Here is a 19,588-nt window from a genome sequence, read left to right as displayed (position 1 = left end):
GTAGGTGTTCCCTAGTTTTTACGCACGTATGCATATCGGAGAAATTACGTATATACACATATGCATACTTTACAGATGAATCCTACCCTATAACCTATATATAATTATTACATATATTTTTAACCAACTTAATAACAATTTTACTTTGCTGATAGAGTCGAATAATGAATTATTTCAAAAGGTAGAACTCAAAATTTGCTACAACATAAAAAAAATAGTGAACATTAAAGGTTTAATGTTTTAAATTTAGCATAGATGGTTTAGATATTCACCCTCTTCACCTATTTTATCTAACACAGAAAAAATGCATTCTAATCTCACTCAAATTCTGTTCAACAACCTCTAAAGAAAATCTGTCCCAGCATAACGTTACCCCACACACACACACACAACCAAAGGGTTAAGGTGGAATGACATACAAACTACAAACACCTGATGTTTATACAGCTCAAAACAACAAATAGGTACAAAAGACTCGGAAAGTCCCAACGCTTATTATCTTCCGGACAAAGGCTAGTCTCTTTTCGTTGCTTTAGGAATGTCTTCGACCTTGTCCACAATTTCAATGGGGATAACTGGAATCGAATCCCACCATCCCTTCAGTCTCCGATTCCCCATGTCTCTCTTCTTGCTCTTCACCACCTTCCCCAACTTGGATGTCGATGCAAATACCGATGCCACAACTCCCATAATTATCAACTTTAGAGGGACCACCGCTAATACAATCGCACACCCGGTCATTGCTATGATCACCGTCTCCGTGTGCTACAAACACATATAAAACTCTTTAGTAGTACCATAAAAAGTGAATAGTTGGGTAAAAGAAATTGTAGAAGGTTCTAATTTGACATGAGTAATTTCAAGATTGTTTGGTTCATGCTCGGAAATGTTTCATTCCCAATTTAACTTGAAATGAAACTTTGGACTTCTGGAGAAATGAATTTTCAATCCCCAGTTGAACTTTGAAATGAAACTTTGACTTCTGGACTTCGTATAAGATAAAACCAGACATTTTTTTTATTTTTATTTTCATTGATTACTGCTTAATACCTCTAATCAAACATCCCCTTAGTAATTTGTCCTTTAACTTTTATTCCACTTACAGTCCAAATCCGAAAGTCCAGCAATGAGACAAGTTTTTCTTATTCAGTACAATTATGAAAAAGAAGCAATGTCTATAAGCCCAATAGGTTTATGACATTGATTTTACAAATTTACCACATTATGTCATAAGAATTTCATTTATAACCCCATAATATAAAGAAGGTTAAAATACAAGTGGAGGCTGCCATATTAGAGCAAAACAAACGCAAGGACCGGTCCCCCAAATACTTGTTGAAAATTAGACTTATAGACACTAGAGTCAAGTGTAGATCTTTGGATAACTGAACTTAAGGTCCCCCAAATACTTGTTGAAAATTAGACTTATAGACACTAGAGTCAAGTGTAGATCTTTGGATAACTGAACTTAAGGGCCGTTACCCGGTAAGCACTTATCCGAGTCACATTATCTTATCGAATTAACATGACAAGGACCGAGAGTCTTATCCGGTAAGTGAGGGTGACGACTCTTACCCAGTTAGTGCTTAACGGATAAATTGTTGCACACAATGCCGTTTCGATGGACTAAAATCTTACTCGATAAGATTAGTGGTGGTGTTGAATCTCACCGATAAGTGCTTATCGGGTAAGTGTTTGGGTATACAACCCCTTAATACCACAGAAGATGTAAAATTCACAAAACATCGATGGAAAGAGAAGTAGTTTAGAGTGCGTCATGTGAAACTCTGTTACATTACTCTCTAAAAGAAGCCTTGGGGAGAGAAATGGGTTCCAACATATATTGAGGAGATATGGTCTTAATCTACCCAACGTGGGACTCCATCATGCTCGTCATGCTCCTTCCAACGTAGGTTAGACAAACACATATAGTTCCAGAGTGTTGTCCCTAGACTAATGGTGGCTTTGATACCATGTGCGAATATGTGGAACTCCGTTGGGGAGAGAATGAAGGTTTCAACACATACATAGGAAAAAATGTTCAAGTCTAGCTGATGTGGGACTCCAACATGTCATCTGTATATGTGCGTGTAGACAAAAGATGTACCTTATTTGATGGTGTTCCTAGGGTAAAAGGTACAGGTCATGAGCTAATGCGACACAAAATAACAATGGTTTTTACCAACTTACCTCGGGGGCGTTGGACAACAATATTGACCAAATTTTTAATATCGAAATGTTCGCCAACTGCATGATGCTGTATACTGAGTTGAGTCCATGTTGTGCCGACACTATGCTCTCCCTTGTTGTCTGGTCAGAAGCAGTACACACAACAAATTTGGTTTTCTTGCCGACTTCATTTCGTCTTGCCCAGATCATTTTCGAGACTACCCACATCAAGAATGTCGCCATGGCCTTGCCAACCCATTCTCTGCAAGCACCGTTACTTAACATCTTTAGACAGGTATCCCCTCCGTCCCAAAAGAAGTGTCCACATTTTTACCTTAGTTTGTTCCAAAATAAATGTCTACTTCCCAATTATACCCTTAATTATGAGATGGGAGGTAAAAATGTCATTTAGTTAGGGGACGTTTACCCAAACGCTTACCCGTTGATAACTTACTTTACCAGGTAAGATTGTAGTCGATCAAAAGGGTAACTTATGCAACAATTCAACTGGTAGTCGCTTACCGAGTAAGAGTCGTCACTCTCGCTTACAGGGTAAGACTCTCGGCCCTTATCATGTTCATCCGGTAAGCGCTTGCCGGGTAAGTGCTTAGTAATCGGCCCCTTCGTTACCAAGTGTAACAACTACACAACTCTAAAGTGCCTTTTTCATTGTGGCCATTTATTTTGCTATGGATGGAATATTATATAGGAAGCTTAATTAGATTCCACAGGACACTTACTTGTATACAACTAGTAGGGTAATGCCAACCACTGCCAGGGTGGATGCTGGTCTTTCCCACTGGATGACCCCTTGAAACCATGGCACTGCGTCTTTTAATGGTTTCACCAGCTCCTACACAATGATATCGAGAGTGTGAATGTGCAGCAACCTTTAAAATATGGCAAATTTCTACAAGTGGAAGCAAAGGTGCAAAGAAAGGTAAAAATGACCAGAGCATCACTGGTCCAACGGTATCCAGGTTTCCACATAACCAGCCTCCCAAGAGGTCAATGGTTCAAACCACAACCAAAAGTAAGGAGTGTGTGTGAGTATTTGTCGTATATAAATATATCCATAAAAAGGGTAAAATGGTCGTATTTGGATTACATGTAGATTAGATCCTACCTCCTTGGAGGTTGAGGGTTCAAACCCTCACCAAGAATGAGTGGCGTGTGAGGTTCACCCGTCTATAAATAATATAAAATGTGCTGCATGGATCTACTAAGCATTCACGGTATAAGTTTTTTTTTTTTTGTAAGAAATATACCTTCAATACAAGAGCACTATTGCCAATCCCTTCGTCTTTTAACTCATCGGCCTTAGCTTTCGCCACGTTGATCTCTTTTGCTTCCTCTCTAACTTGTTCGACTGCTGTTTCCAAGGATGACAGATTTTCAGGTCTGTTACTTCCGCTCCCTACTTTAATTTCTGTGTTCTGGGTCCAAACATGGGAGACATTCAAGTTGCGGAGGATGGAGGTAGCGCTGCACGGGTGTCCAGTTTCGCCGGTTTTCAAACTCTCAGCAAGCTCTTGTAACACATTGCTCCCTGTAGGCAGCTCGTCAAACAACGCAAAAATGAGGAAGCTTTTGGGATCAGGCGGAGAAATCCGTAGCATCTCTCTGGCTGCATGGAGCCTTATTATCCCTAGGATGGTCCTTGCATGCATCTCCCAAGCTTTTAGAGGAGATTCCACTTTGAACTTTGTTAAGAACTTGTGTAAAAGCATAATTTCCTTTACTAGAGCGAGCCAATGGTCACGTCTGGTGGAGCTAGTCATCTCGGGGAACTCAATGTGGACATCATCTTTCCTAATGTACTCCCATGGAAAAGGTTGAATCATGTCAAGAAAGTTACCACCACGATGAAGTAATACATTCACCATGAACATGCTTAAATTGGAATGTTATGACTGGATGCTATACATAGAAAAACCACACTACAACAAAGTCTATATAGGACGTCAAAGATGTGTAAGTGTCCTAATAGTAATAGACTACTTTATAGGACTTCTTTTCATAGGATTTAAGTTTGTAGACCAAACAATTGAATGTCATGCATAAAAATGTTACAATAGGATGTTATGATGTACTATGGGCATGTAAGGACACTTTTGTCCTTATATAGAAGTGTTACGATAGGATGTTACCACGTATATGGGCATCCTTACAAGTGTACTATTAGTTTTTCATCGGACACTTGTTTTTGTAAGATACTTCTTCAAAAAATGTCTTCTAAAAAACTAATATAACGTTTTATTTCAAAATATCCTAAAAACCTTGTTATGATGCCCAAAAACACTATCAACTTATTGTAACACATGCATATAGGATACACAAATGTCTGGTCCTATGAACTTAAGTCCTATCAAGTTGTCTATTAAGACAGCTAAACATAAAACGGCGTCCTATAAAACCGATTTTGTTGGAGTGTCACCATTGGCATATTAAAGATATGAAGTTGTAATCTCACAGCTCAGAGGACTCGTAAATTATGGCCTTGTCAAAAAGAGGAGAACCCAAGGGGCCTGTTGCTCCTGGTTTTACAGACTGCTCTATGTCCTTGGACAAATCAAGCTTAATTGCATCTTCATAGGAAACAATCGCTGAGGCCTCAAAGTAGAGAGCATAGTTGGTTAATGTCAGCCTACCTAGAGAACCATGGATTAATTATAACGTCCAAGTGAAATAGCCAGCCACATCACATACTCTAAGCCTGAAAGAAAAGAGAGAATCAACACAAACCAGGCCAACTTTGTCCTCCGATATGGCGTATAACTCTTTGTGAAGTTGCAGTTCCCTCGACGTGCAGAATGAATTCATCATCTGCCATAACCACACCCTTTGGTGTTGCTTGCTTTTGCAAATGCGTTACACATCTACAAGAAAAGCCAACCAAATTTTAGGGAATACTTGTATGGTCTTTCTGAAACTCCACCTTAACTCTACGACTGAGATTGTTAATTCGGTGCAGCAATAGGCGAACCCATAAATTACTCTCCAAAAGAGCCTTTGAGAAGAGAAGAGGAGTTCCAACATATATGTAGGAGAAATGGTCGAGTCTTAACTGATGTTGAACTCTAACACACCCCTCCAAGCTAGACGGTTACAGATTCTCCCAAAGTAAAGTGTCTAGAGGGGGCTAAACGAGTCCAGATTGCCCCATAGTGGTAGACCTTGGTTGTGATACTATGAGAATATGTGGAACCCATTAAATTATTGGTTGTGATACTATGAGAATATGTGGAACCCCATTAAATTACCCTCCAAAGGAGGTTTTAGGGTTTAGAGAGAAATTGACCAAGTCTAGTCGATTGGGGGGACTCTTTTAACATTCAGAAAGAGAGCTGATTAGATTGCATACAGAAGGCCAAAATGGGATTGAAAAGAATTACTTAATGATTTCTTTAAGGAATCTGTCGTATGCAGGGAAATGTAAACGGTTCCCAGTAGATATAGTTAGCGTCTCAAAAGTGAATCTCCCGTTCACGAAATCAGCCACCAAAGGAACTAATGATCCAAACCACAGAAAAGCATCATCTCCGACGCTTGGCTCGTTATCAACCTACCAACACAGCATATCAGAATACCAAGGAACCATAACACTAGTAAAATCATTGATGATCATAGTGGAAATACTACGTTTGCATGATACGTTGCTTCTAGAACCTCTATCCAAAATCAAATGAGCCCCTTGGGTTTTTGTTAGAGTCTCAAGTTAAAATGACTGTTTTAGTTTCCTGAAAGCAACATCATATCCTTTTTATCGTGTCTCCAAGGAACCTAGTGTCCACAAACCCTAAAATTTAAACTAGATGAAAGGAAGAGGTGTCATACAAGCAGTGGCATGACGTCTGTGTAGAACAGAGGAATGTCATCCTTCTCGTCAGTCAACTTGGTATCCCTCGGTGTTTTCCTCTCTTCTTTTTCCTTGGCCACACACTCCTGAAACCGAAAGGAGGCAAACCCGTTAAAATCAAAAGGTCAGATTATACTACTGCTTTTACCAACTTCTTGAATTTACATGTTACAGACTAATAAATCAAACAATTGTGATTATTGCTTCTAAACCACCCTGTTTCTTTCGTTGCAACTAACACGCAATTCCACAACATAATGAGCAAATTGACGATTTGAAATGGTTATTTTGAGAGCGCTCTTTGGTATTCTATTTTACTGTTTTAATGAATAAAATGGTTAGTTTCTTTGATTTTGTTCTTGAAATCGATCTATTAGACTTATTTTGTTACGGCCAACGATAATGTCCGGAAATTGAGCAATATTTTCCCCCAAAATATAGAGAATTAAGCAACAACTAAAAATGAAAATGACAATCATGATACCTGATGAGACTCTTCATCTGCAGAACTAGGTGTTTCCCAAGCAAGCATCATGTCGAATGTAAACCGATTGAAAGTTCCTTCCATAATCGCTTCTTCCAAGTTCCTACATATTTCATTGAGCACTTTCGAGGCACAATACTCCACTAATTTCCTCGAGTATCCTCCCGTATCCGCCTTCCATCTGTTTTCGAATTCTTCCACTAATACATTCACAGACGTCTCCAATCTCCTGCAAATAAAGTCCAACTCTACATCAATTTCAAATTTCGATCCATTTTTTTCAGGTAATCAGTAAATTACGTACACTGCACATCCTTGAAGAACGTCGTTAGCAACGGTGGATAAATGCTTCTTCTTCTCCATTTGTAATCTGTAAATTGCTCAATTCCTTCTTGCTAATGTGTAAATATATTTGATTATATAGGATTCTCTTTCGATCTTGTAACCTGTGTATAGAACAGTTTGACATGGCTGAGTGAGTGCTTGGTATCGTCAATGGTGGTGAAACGTGGCGGACATGCAAAAACGCAAGCTGTGCATTCTGGCATTTCCCTCCAATCTTATGCGTGACGTCATAACATCCAGACGTGTCAGGCGGCAACATCTATCCCGACGTCTTTGGGGACTTTTTATTTTATATGATTTTCTTTTTTTTCTTTTTTTTCTAGAGGGTTTGAAATTGCTTATTTGAAATAATTTATGATTTTTTATAAAAATATTTATCAATTTATTATAAGTTATAAGAGTTTAACATTTTCAAAAACTTCTTATTATCGGTTTGACACCGGTATAAATTGTTTATCCAAACACTCAAAAATATTTATTACTGGTATCACACTGGAATAAGTCAATAAGTTGTTTTAATAAGCAATCCCAAACATCTCCTTATTACTAAGTGGGTGTTTGGAATTGCTTATTTAAAACAACTTATGTTTTTTTTGTAAAAGTATTTATTAACTTATGTGGTATCAAATCGAAGTTAAATAAAACAGGGTTAAAATTGTAAACTGGTAATAAGCAGTTTTCCATAAGTCATGAATCATTAACTTATCAAAAACAGCTTATTATTGGTTTGGCACCGGTATAAGCGGTTTTTTTTCTTATCCAAACACCAGAAAACTGCTTATCACCGGTGCCAGATTGAAATAAGTTAAAAACAGTTTTTATAAACAATCCAAAACACCCCCTAATATCTAATATAGCGATTAATTATATTTATTTTATAATATATTTGTTTCATATACATTCGGTTTATAACATGAATTTATATTGATATATTTATGAAATAAAAAATACATGTAAATCCAATCCTTTTTTATAGACTTGAAAACTTGTCGGATACTGACCGTATGAAGAGGGACGGACCTACTTGGTTGGTATGGGTGGCACGTGTATTATTCCTTCTTTGAAAGGTAAAAAAATTTAGGTTCATGAAAAGTGCAACCATATTAATTTATTGTGTGTCACTTATATATTTTGAAACTACAATGGGAACAAGTTTTATTTGGTATAGTTGATTTGCAAGATTTTTATTTCATCTCAGACCTAAGTTCACATCCTATTAGTGTTATTTTCTTAGTCAAATGGTGTCACCGTTTGAAATTTTTTTGGGCCCGTCCTTGCTTATGAATGGGTCGAACTTGCTCACAGAGTGACGGGCCTAAAAATCTTTTTTATATTTTTAAGAAAACAAAATTTATATAAAATCATAACTTATATAAACTAATCTAAAATACGTAACACTTTTTCCAACTTAAAATTAGACGTAATACATAATAATATATATAATTCAAAGCAAAAAAAAGTTCCGTAAAATAATAGAAATGAATAAATGAGATAATAAGGAATAGATCAATTGAGGTAATTATATTTTTACATTTTAACAGTAATAATAATAAACTCATCTTTTTAATAATAATAACAGTAATAATAGAATGCAGTAGAAAAACGAAAGAATGAATAATTATCACCTGAATCAGATTGTTAATTCTAATGGAATTTAAATAAATTATGTTGCAAACAGAACAAGTTGAATAGATTGAATCAATGGAATTTTTTCATTTTAATGGTATTTTTAACAGCGTTTTTATAACGGAGAAATGAGGATTTTGAGTAGGCATGGAAATGAGACATGCCTCGTTAAGGAATTTTGTGTATCCATGCCAATGGGGCCTGGGATTCCCCCTCATCACGGGGGATCAGGCAGGGATAGGGATGGGGATGGGGATGAGGATTCCTGAAAGTTAAAAACCAGGGATGAGGAGGGTAACGTGATCCCGACCCGCCTCATCCCCGTATATAAGTATAGTATATTTTGTATGTTAAATATATTGTATATTAATTGATAAACAAATTGTTTATAAATAATTGATTTAATATATTCTTGATTTACAAAAAGTATTTTGGCAGTTTTTCTTATATACATTTTCTCTAGATTGTTTTATCTCATTAGTGTTGACATTTAATTATGATTGATCTATAGATGAAAATCTCTTCTTATGATTCTTATCATAACTTATCTTCTCATCGGAACCCAACCCTATCTACATATACCACAAATCGGATCATGGATGTGTTATGAAGCAAAGTAAAAATGTAGAGGACTGATATGCAAAATGAAGAAGTATAGGGGGCATTTAGAAAAATTGCTGCAAACTTCCTTAGTGGGTTTAGGCGTTTTAGCTGATATGCGTCTGAAGACTCCTGCCAAAATTTCTAACCCCTTCATCGGTTATACTGTGGAATATCTCAGAGAGGGCGATGACGATGTACTCTGACGCCTCTTCTTCGATTGTTCGTCTCAATATAGGTTATAATTTCATATTTCTTGACTATTTCACTTGTAATTTGCTGTAATTTGGTTCTGAATTGATCGATTGATTAGGTTTTCAGTATAGTTTTTTTTTTAATTTTATCGTTCTTGGCATTTGATCGTCCACTGTTTATGTTTATATTAATCGTGATAACATATATAGTATCTTTCCATTAGTTTAGGTCATGTTTTTGAGCGTGGAATTCCAAATTTTGGTACGAGAGAGAGCTGAGTTGGTTAGAAATCTAACTGACTTTAGTGTTATGCCGGATCATGGAAGTGGGGATCGATGCATAACATATCTTTTACTCCGTAAAGATGGGGGCGTGGAGATTGTAAACTTTTGCAGTTGATAGTCTTGTCACTCATGTAGTTATGGGGGATGTGGTTTATTTTGGTTGTTGATTTAATGTTGTTTACTTTACAGGGGGAAAGAAATTCTGCACAACTGTTGATACGCTAACTCAGCGGGAGCCTCATTCCATGCTTGCTGCTATGTTCAGTGGTCGTCACACGCTCTGCAAGGACTCTGAGAAGGTATGTAGGTAGACAGACAGACAGACAGACAACACTCTGAAACCTGTTTGGTTGCAAGATCTGGTGCTTATTATTTGTCTATCGTTGATTGTATTATTTACCTTGATTGGTTTTAAATTGCTGGTTAATGATTGATGTGTAACATTTGGATCATTACGGCTTTTCTTACCCTCTCTTTTTGGTACCAAGAAGAGTTGTTAAGAGAGGTAGAGGTTGGCCAAGATTGGTATGGAGGGAAAGTAGAAAGAGAGACTTGCATGAGCGGGGCATATGGTAGGAGTTGATCTAATATAGGAGTGTGTGAACGGATGTCAAATTCGTGAGCAGAAAGGGACTCTTAAGATCTCTCTTTAAGTTCTCCTTTGGGTTTTATGAATTATAATTTCTATTTGTTCCATTTATGACGTAGCCTTACTAGTTGGGATGAAAGACTTTTGTGTTATTAATTTATATATGCGTCATTTTATACATCATTATGAATATATTGTAGTACGTGGTGGTTGTATGTGGGTTATATTACACAATGAATAAAAATCAATGAGGAGACATCCTAACCCACAACATATAGGACCTTCTTTTATGACACTGTTCACTGCATGAGATACTATTTCCGCTTATAGTATGTGTGTGTATTTATGCATGATTATTCGAATTAGAATCGGTGAATTCAAAGGATAACTGGTTCGGGATTTATTTGAATTCAGTTTAGCAATAAATGGATCTGGAATAATGTCAGATGAACACATTCAAATTCATGAGATGCGAATATTTTAATGGTCGTTGAATATGAAGTTGCTCGGCAGCAGGAGTTTAAAATCATATACATGTTTATAGTAGGATCATGCGTCATTCATTAAGAGAGGTGATCCCTGCTTGGTTATTGGGAAAAGTTGTTTTAAAACCTCTGATAAAATCCTCAAGCAACAAAATGGCTAGAACAATTATACTTCAACCCGACATATGTTTCATCTTCATTAATGCTCTCGTTATCTCAACTGGCTTTCAATGGCCTACAGTGAAACATTGAGGCCATTTATCTCTTCTGTCCGAAAATAAACGTAACCTTTGACTAGACACATAGCTTAATAAACACAGTGGACCGTCAATCAATTGTCTAAAATACTCCTCAAAATAGTAAAAGTGAGACCTTGTGATCCAGCATCAGCTCTATTAATATTTTTTTTGATTTTCCCAAAAAGAAAACATTTATTTATTTTGGGGCACCCTCAAGCAGAAATTGTTGCATTTGTTTTGAGATGGAGTATAATTTAGTGCAACTACTTTGTGGTTACTAATTTTGGTTACAATGTTTTTTGGAAGGGAGCGGAGCAAATTCCATCTTAATTTGAAAGATAGAAATCTTCGGCTGCACCTCAGTAGTTAAATAAGGGAATTTCCCCCCTAGAGAACTAATTTTTCCACGGGGGGAAATTTGGCTTTTGTCAATATGTTTCCGTCTATCCCCTCTCACCGCAAGGTATTTTGTGGTGGTGCCATTTTGTACCAAGCCCTGTGGAGTATATGCCTTGTGGGTTACACAATCATGTTTGCACGCCATTGAGTCCTCAAACTTCTTGAGCCTGGATGATAGGGACATGCTTTGACCATTATGAGTTTTTGCAGGGATATGTATTTGTTGATAGGGATGGGAAACACTTTCGGCATATTTTAAATTGGTTGAGGGATGGTGTAGTTCCTAACTTGACTGATTTAGAGTGTTCAGAGCTTTTGCGGGAGGCAGAATACTATCAGCTTCTTGTAAGTTATTCCCTTCTCTTCTAAATGACTTTAGAGTCTAGCACTTATAAGTTCCCATTTTTGTGGCCACATTCTGCTATTGGTTAGCCGTATGAGCTCTGTGAAACTGATCCTTGCTTTTCAGTTCATTAATTTAATGTTTTCTCTTAGCATTTGCAAAAGATACAGAACCTCAAGAAGAATAAACTTTTTATCTGAAAATAACCAACCCCGATCTTAGGGTGCTCCTCATAAGATGTAACTCTTATAATGATTGCACTTTGATATTGAAATGAGAAGAATAGTGGGCGTATCAATATCAAGGCTACAATATTTTTCTAATTGCCATTTTACTCTATTATTTAGAGATACCATTTCACTCTGTTATTGATATATAGATATTTGCTTGATGAACTGTCTTTGGATGTCTCCAAATTAAAATTGTACTTAAAAACAAAGTTGTCTACAGTACTTCATGAGAATAGCCTCCCTTTTGACTGGTTATTACGTTCATCATCAGGGACTAGTAGACGGCATAACTGAGGTCTTCAATAAGAGGAAGGAGGATGAAGAAATGGATACTGAATTGACGCGCACCGATATTATCAAATGTGTACAATCTGAAAAAGTCAGGTTGAGAGGAGTAAATCTATCTGGACTCGATCTCTCTAAACTGGTAAGATTAAAACATCCTGTGTGACTTCAGATTAGTTGTCATTTGTCATATAAAACTGCAAGATACTTGATGTCTGTCGTATCATGAATTGTATTACAGCACATACAGTTATAGAGTATTGTTTGAAAGTGCACATTTTATGGGTTCATAACCCCTAAGGAATTTGGGCTTTGATATTGGATGGGACAACAAAAAATTAGAAATATGCCATAGACAGCTTTGATACGCTATGAACTTAAATTCTTCTAAGCAAGCTAAAAACAAATTACTACTTGCACAAAGAAACACAGGAATTATAGATTCACTTGTGCAGACATGAGAAACTTATAAAAAAGAAGAGTAATTATGCGTTTCATCCTCCATAATTAGAGGTTTATATCGTCTGAAATTGCAACATGTTCTAAATTTCATGTAGAAATACCCTGTGATAGGAACATATGATATATATGTTACTATATTAAATATGTTTACAATTCATGCTCCCATATGAATGGATTCATATTGTGAACCATACTACCTTATGGTACGAATAACTATAATACTAGCTTGCATTCATACTTGAGTGAACCAACAACATCAGCTTGATCGATGGTTTTTACAATGGATGAAAGGAGAACACATGAAGCTTAAATGCTCTTTTTGTAATCCCTTTGGCCTTGAATCAGGGTATCCAGGAAGAACTGGTTGTTCCAGCTCCATTTCATCRAGAAATTTCTGACTATTGCATGAGTTCTTTCAACGGTTTTGATTCTTATTGGCTATGAAAAAGTCGAACAAAAACTGGCTATCAAGAGCCAGTATTTATACAGTTATTATTTWTGGATGGCTAGCCCAGTAGAAAGTTGGAAATATGCCAATGGTCGTGAATGTTGTTAATAAACTTTTTTTAGGCAAAGTGTGAAAACCAAATCATAGTCAATGTTATAGACATGTATCATGTATGTTGGCTCTTCTGATCCAAATTCTTCTACTATAACTTGTGCAGGACTTGTCATATGTGGACTTCAGCTATGCCTGCCTGAAAAATGTGTTCTTCTCACGTGCTGATCTTCATTGTGCAAAATTTCGGGTAATCTATATGCGACTTACTATTGATATGCCTTTTTCTTTCATTGAGTTCTTAACTAGCTTAGGGGCTGTTTTTTTTTCTATGAAGACATGTCTGTAATAAGATGACAACTTTATATGTAAGTTAGTACTGGTGTGCACTTTTCTTTCATTGAGTTCTTAACCAGCTCCGGGGAATTTTTTTTATTTAGACAGGTCTGGGATAGGATGGCTTACTGTTGACAGAGATATATGGTGGCTTATTCATTTCTGTCATTTTCAGCCATTGCTTAAAATTAATTCACAAACAAATATGGTTAATGGTTGAGCGTATAAGTCACTAAACTCGTAAGGCGATTAAGGAAAAAAATAAACAGGACCCTAAGTCTGGGAATGACAGTAATTATCTTCTTCTTAAACTATTTTATGTCTAATGGTATCTGCAGGAGTCATCTTATGCATGTATTTGTATAATATAGTGGCCTTATATTATTGTTTTAATTTAGTTAAATATCTAGAGTGTGGTCACATGATAGTCAAATTCTCCATTGATTGACCTTTTCATTTTACTAATTTGATCTACAATTCTGCTTTCTATATTTGATTGCAGGATGTAGATGCTGAAAATGCCATTTTTCACAATGCAACATTGCGTGAGTAAGATTCAGTGGACCTATAATTTCTCTTGTTATGATGCAAAAAGTTTTTGGTTATATAAATGCTCCAAAATATATTTGTGGGAATTCACTTACACTTTGTACCTGGCTATCTKTTGTGAACAATATGGTCAAAAGCCATTTCCATTACTAGCCACCTCAATTGATTTTGTCTTGCCTAGGGAAGATGTGAGTTCACGGGAGCAAATCTTCGTGGAGCTTTGCTGGCTGGGGCTAATCTTCAGAGTGCAAACTTACAAGGCAAAAATCTCTTCTTTTGTATTTATTAATTTGTTTGTCAAATGTCTGMTTTGGATASTAATGAGTAATGAGATGCTATGCTTAATAAATAATTTGGAGTGAATTGATCGTAAGATAGTTGGTGCTAAGTTCTACTTATTAGAAGCAAAGTCGATATGGACCAGTCATAAATGAAGCACCAAGAAGTTCTTCAATGTTAACAAAACCAGACTACAAGTGTCAACTGGACGGAAATTAATTTCTAGATGCACTTACCATGCATAGTCAAGCCTTAAGAGAAGTGGATTGCATATTTGCATCGAGTGTCCAAATGATCTTGTTAACCATTCTGCCAAGCATGTGGTGGAGAATATGCTCTTTTATCAATTTGCAAAATAAATTATTTTAATTTGTTTTGCAGATGCTTGCTTAATAGATTGTAGCTTCWGCGGTGCAGACCTGCGCTCTGCACATCTACAGGTATGTTTAAGTCTTGATTGAATACACGATAAAAATACATCATAGTTTGCCTTGCCAAGATGGTTTACGGTGTTGATATATATATATATATATATATATATATATATATATATATTTCCTTCTAGGACATGGGACTATGGGATTGTGTCATCTTTGAGCTGGCCCTGGCTAGTAGTAGTACAACGTTTTTTATGTAATCCTCGTATAAAGAATTAACTTATTGGCCTAAATCATATTATGTTTGTTGCTCAATTATGTAGATCCTATCTCTACTCATTTGTAGGAATGACTCACTGATTTTGCTGCTTAGTCCTAACTCTTTGAGTATGGAATATTTTTAATTCAACCTGTAAACTTTTTAATCCTTTCTTCCTAAAAAAGGACCATGTAGACGCACTGGTTCATAGTGGAACTCACTATCCATTTTAAGTTGCATGATATAAGCCACAAATTGTCAGTAGCTTAGTTGCTTACGTCCCTGCAAACAGCAAAGTCCGCAGTTCAAAGCTTTTGGTTTGAATTTCTTTAAATCGATTGAATAGCAAGACATACTATTGGGTGGGCTTGACTGGTCTTTTTTGGGAAGGTTGTATGCTTAGCTTTATGAGTTAGAATTTCTTCAACTTGATCAAAACTTCTACATCTAATGCACTGGTGGGGCTAGATGAGAACATGTTGTATGATGTTTGAGGGACAAAACTGACAAATTCCATGGGATGTCATTTACTGCAGTTATAGATAACTTTACTAATTTATTTTTTATTCCTTGGAGGTTTTATGTTATCTTATATTCTATGTCTTCAGACTGCTGATCTTACAAATGCAAATCTGGAGGGAGCCAATCTGGAAGGAGCCAACCTGAAGGTATGCCTATTCTAATTCTGCAACATGTATGATCACACAATAATGTGTGTTAATTTGATCTTGAATTTCAACTTCATCTGACATGGGCTTGGTTGAAAAAGTATCGTTATTTGGGAGTTGCATGACATTGCATGCAAGGAACAAGAAGTCAATAAGTTTCTTCAGCTTTGTGATGGCATGGAAAGTTGTATCTAATATCGTCCATGTTTTTTTTAGTATAAATTCCAAAACATGATAACAGCCTTTATGTTCCTACCGTATAAATATTTGCAATCAAACTATGGGTATTAAAAAGTTGAGAATATTATTAATTTGTATTTCTACACTAAACCAAACTAAACAGAACCAAACCAATGAGTCTCCAGTATTCCCACCCAGAGATGGTTTTTTTTTTTTTTGGGGGGGGGGGGGGGAGGGTAAAACTTGAAATGAACCAAACGCCCCCTTAATATGTACACAGATCTGATATCTACCCAAAAAAGTAGAGTGGCTATTTCCGTGAAGACCCCCAGCTAGTGAAAAGTGTGCAAAAGGGAGTATGCTAAATGTAGTGTGTGTAAGGAAAATCCTAGTGTATTTCTACACTAGGGTCCAATTGATCCAGTATCTACCCAATTATCTTGGCGGAGTGTCAGCTTTGTATGCACACAGTTGAATCCTAAACAATTGAAGTGTTATTGTACTTGTTATATCTTCTGATTACCTGTTGCACACACATTTGCATCGTGCATAAGCCGGGGGTCTTTACGGAAACAGCCGCTCAATCCTAGTGGTTGAGGTAAGGGCTGCATACATCCTACCCCTCCAGGACCATACTTTCGTGTGGGATATAGTGGGTCCGTGTGTGGCGTAATAGAACAGAGAAAAGTTGAGCAATATTTTCTCAGCTATAGTGCAACCTCACTCTAATGAGAAACTTATATGAATCCTACTTTTCTTGATTTCGTTAGATAGAAATTAAACAGTTTGAAGACTATTTATTCTATTGAAGACCTGTTTAATTTTGTTATATTGAATATTTCTAATATTATCATTCTCCATCGGTAAAGCTCGTTTATGTCTGAATTGTCATGTCATTTGTTCCAAAAAGGCTGGAACTGGTAGCTGAGACAGAGTTATGAGTAGAACTACAAAGAACACAAAAGTTGTCTTTTTGATGATTATCAAATTGTAAACACAATTATATGCTTAAGTTGAGAAATTTCAACTGCTGCTTATTTCTCTGTATCTGTTCTCCTATCTTAGGGTGCCAAATTGAGCAATGCCAATTTGAAGGGTGCAAACCTTCAACGAGCTTATTTGCGTCATGTGAATCTTCGTGATACTGTAAGTACCATCAATATCCCGGTGTATGGATGCTTGTTTATTCCATGTATCCCATGATAATTGCAAATATTTAGTTATGTAGAAGTGTGGTCATTAGTCAAATGTCTCAAATACCCTTCTAATATTTACAATGGTAGGTTTGAGGATAACTCCGATAGTTGCTCAAAGATTTATTCTTGAGCCAATCCCGGGTGGACTTAATTAAGAGCGTACAATGGCACGGGTCACCACTTCAAGGCTACGTTGTAATGGGAAAAAAAATTGCGTTCCTGAAGGGTGATTGCGTATCATTGCGTTGAGAGCCCGTATATTTCTTTAAACTACAATAATAAAACAAAATTCTATTGGCAGAGTTGGTTTTCATGGCCTTCTCTCCCCTTCCAGGCGTGGGTTCGAATCCCGTTTGTACCAATTGTCCTAGTTTTTAGCTTGTAATTTCAGGATTATTATGGTGGTTAACACATAGCTTAATGTTGCAGCATTTGGAAGGTGCAAAGCTGGATGGTGCTAATTTGCTTGGAGCAATTAGATGACAATGAAGTGATTCAAGAGTGAAGAAGAATATGTTTTGTTTTCTGTACTTGATTCCAATCTGCTTCTTGTTGATGCATAGATTTGCTGGTAATCTGTGGGTTAAACAAAGTATGCTCAGCCTTTTTATTTCAATTTCTATGTACATACAGATTATCAATCAATCAATCTCTTATCTGCAATAAAATAAAATTAAAAAAAGGAGATTGACATCATTTTTATCAACCTCTTATGTCTGATTCGTTAAAAGGTAGAGCTATTGTTTTCATGAGCACTTATGTCTTATCGTTTTTTTTATCTGGTAAGAGGTAAACCAACCTCTTATTTGCATCTGATTGTTCTTCAAACCCTTAGCAACGGTGTTTCTTAATCGATTAACCTTAAATTGATCATTTCTCTGAATCGATCTTTACCAAATTGATGTATTTTGATAAGATCTAAATGTGTTGAATACGGTCAATGACATTTTTTTTTTGATTAACCTGGATATCCAATCCGTTACGCGAGCCGACTAATCCCAGGGCGACCACCTGCTTTGCAGATAGCTCGGAGTCACTGTATTTGAACCTTCATGGCCATAAGAGGATTTTTATTTCTTCTTGGATTTGAACCTGGGATCTCCAGGTATTTTTTATTTTTGGAGCCAAACTCAAACCAATCAGGCACCACCCTTGTGGTTAATGACATATTTTCGTTTAAATGAATGCTATTAGATATACATTTCGTAATGATGATGAATAAATATGTGAAATTGTATGAATTTATCTATAAATTCAACATTATGATTTTATGAATTTTTATTTTTAAAGAAATTTTAAGAAATGCATTGGATGTCGACTTAAAAAAAATGTTCATGAAGATTCTAGTGGTCCCCTAATATTGGAGTCGCGTCGTAGATGGTGGCATTTGAAAACGATGTGGTCGGTGGACCTTGCCATAACCTATTCCATACCTATCGACATCTTTTTCCACCTCCTTTTTTACCACAATTTGTGTACGTGTAATTTGTCGCGTTGTTGGTTACGTCAAATAAAAATCTCTAAATCATAGACCGAAACAAACCAAACCATTAGGTTTAATTTGTACTTTGTATCGTCTATGGCAGTGAGAATACACCACGGACATGCATAAACTCTTAACGGTTGCATTCTGGCAATATCTCGACCGACCAAACCCAACCACCGAAAAGCCCAACATCGAAATTCCGTCGATCCGTACGCAGCGATGGCTGAATTGGTAATAGATGTGGTCGAAACGTGCATCAAAACTTGTCTTATTGCATTGGTGGATGGTGTTTCGATTAATAAACTCCATGGACGGTGCATTTTCTAGAATATTGTGTAGAAACCACGTGATTCCGTTACAAACTTCAATATATAAGGTTGTTTAGATTAAAGGCTAATATATCTTTAGGAATTATCTGATCATAAAGAGATATTTAAACTATAAGGGTGTTGTTTGATTGGTTTGAGTTTGGACTCCAAAGGTCAAAAGTGTCTGGAGATCTTATGTTCAAATCCAAGGAGTAATAAAAAACGTCTTGTGGCCACGGATGTTCAAATGCGGTGACTCTGGGCTACCCGCAAAGCAGATAATCACCCTAGGATTAGTTGGCTCGCATAGCAGGTTAGATATATAAGTTAATAAATAAAAAATCAATCCTCTATTTTAGAGGAATTTTAATCGATTGGAGATGCTCTGAACGTTAACCAGGTGCTAACCAAATAAGAGTGTTGAATCTTACTGAAACAACATTTCGCTCAACAATATTATAACCCAAACGATGTAGCTAGTGCCCCCGCCCCGCCCCCACTGTTCTGCTTAATTATATAGTACTAGAAGAGTACTTGTGCAATGCAGCGAGACACGTCTCGATTCTAATGTTCTATTTTATTATTTGTCTCTGTCGATGTTATAATACGATTTTATATGTTTTTAATAAAACAATAATGATTTTATTTTTGAATAAAATATAAATTTGAAGATATCATAAAAATTTGAAAAAAAATATATCAATGTTAATATCAAACCAACTGTTTAAAAAATCTCATTTTTTATGTAATTTCTTTAATTTATTTATTTTTATTACAATTTAATTTAAGTTTAATAACGAAATAATTTATTTTTGGTTTAGTAATATAATATTTTATAAAGATAATAATTAAGTATT

General features: G+C 36.1%; 2 protein-coding genes across 3 annotated transcripts; one reads left to right on the top strand and one right to left on the bottom strand.

Annotated features, from left to right (window-relative positions):
• Positions 1-216: 216 nt before the first annotated feature.
• On the bottom strand, positions 217-6,905 carry LOC112520504. Of its 2 annotated transcripts, XM_025128948.1 has the most exons (10): positions 6,817-6,905; positions 6,513-6,741; positions 6,007-6,114; positions 5,565-5,734; positions 4,915-5,048; positions 4,643-4,820; positions 3,438-3,981; positions 2,910-3,022; positions 2,191-2,431; positions 221-765 (listed from the first exon to the last, which is right to left on the bottom strand). In XM_025128948.1, exons 1-10 carry the CDS (start codon positions 6,873-6,875, stop codon positions 514-516), a joined length of 2,028 nt encoding a protein of 675 aa, XP_024984716.1. In that variant the 5' UTR covers positions 6,876-6,905; the 3' UTR covers positions 221-513. The 2 variants fall into 2 exon arrangements, with proteins under 2 accessions (XP_024984717.1, XP_024984716.1); XM_025128949.1 differs by lacking the exons at positions 4,643-4,820; positions 4,915-5,048 and having other exon boundaries at positions 217-765.
• A 2,281-nt stretch (positions 6,906-9,186) lies between these two features.
• On the top strand, positions 9,187-17,641 carry LOC112519540 (FH protein interacting protein FIP2). The gene is made up of 11 exons (XM_025127729.1): positions 9,187-9,321; positions 9,752-9,861; positions 11,485-11,619; positions 12,119-12,274; positions 13,260-13,343; positions 13,932-13,978; positions 14,165-14,238; positions 14,639-14,697; positions 15,502-15,561; positions 16,807-16,887; positions 17,367-17,641. Exons 1-11 carry the CDS (start codon positions 9,273-9,275, stop codon positions 17,418-17,420), a joined length of 909 nt encoding a protein of 302 aa, XP_024983497.1. The 5' UTR covers positions 9,187-9,272; the 3' UTR covers positions 17,421-17,641.
• Positions 17,642-19,588: the final 1,947 nt, after the last annotated feature.

Source organism: Cynara cardunculus (genome assembly GCF_001531365.2).
Source record: "Cynara cardunculus var. scolymus isolate 2C chromosome LG 10, CcrdV1, whole genome shotgun sequence".
Taxonomy (NCBI): Eukaryota; Viridiplantae; Streptophyta; class Magnoliopsida; order Asterales; family Asteraceae; genus Cynara; species Cynara cardunculus.
Note: the sequence above shows the minus strand (reverse complement) of the source record. Positions and strands in the feature narration are given on the sequence as shown.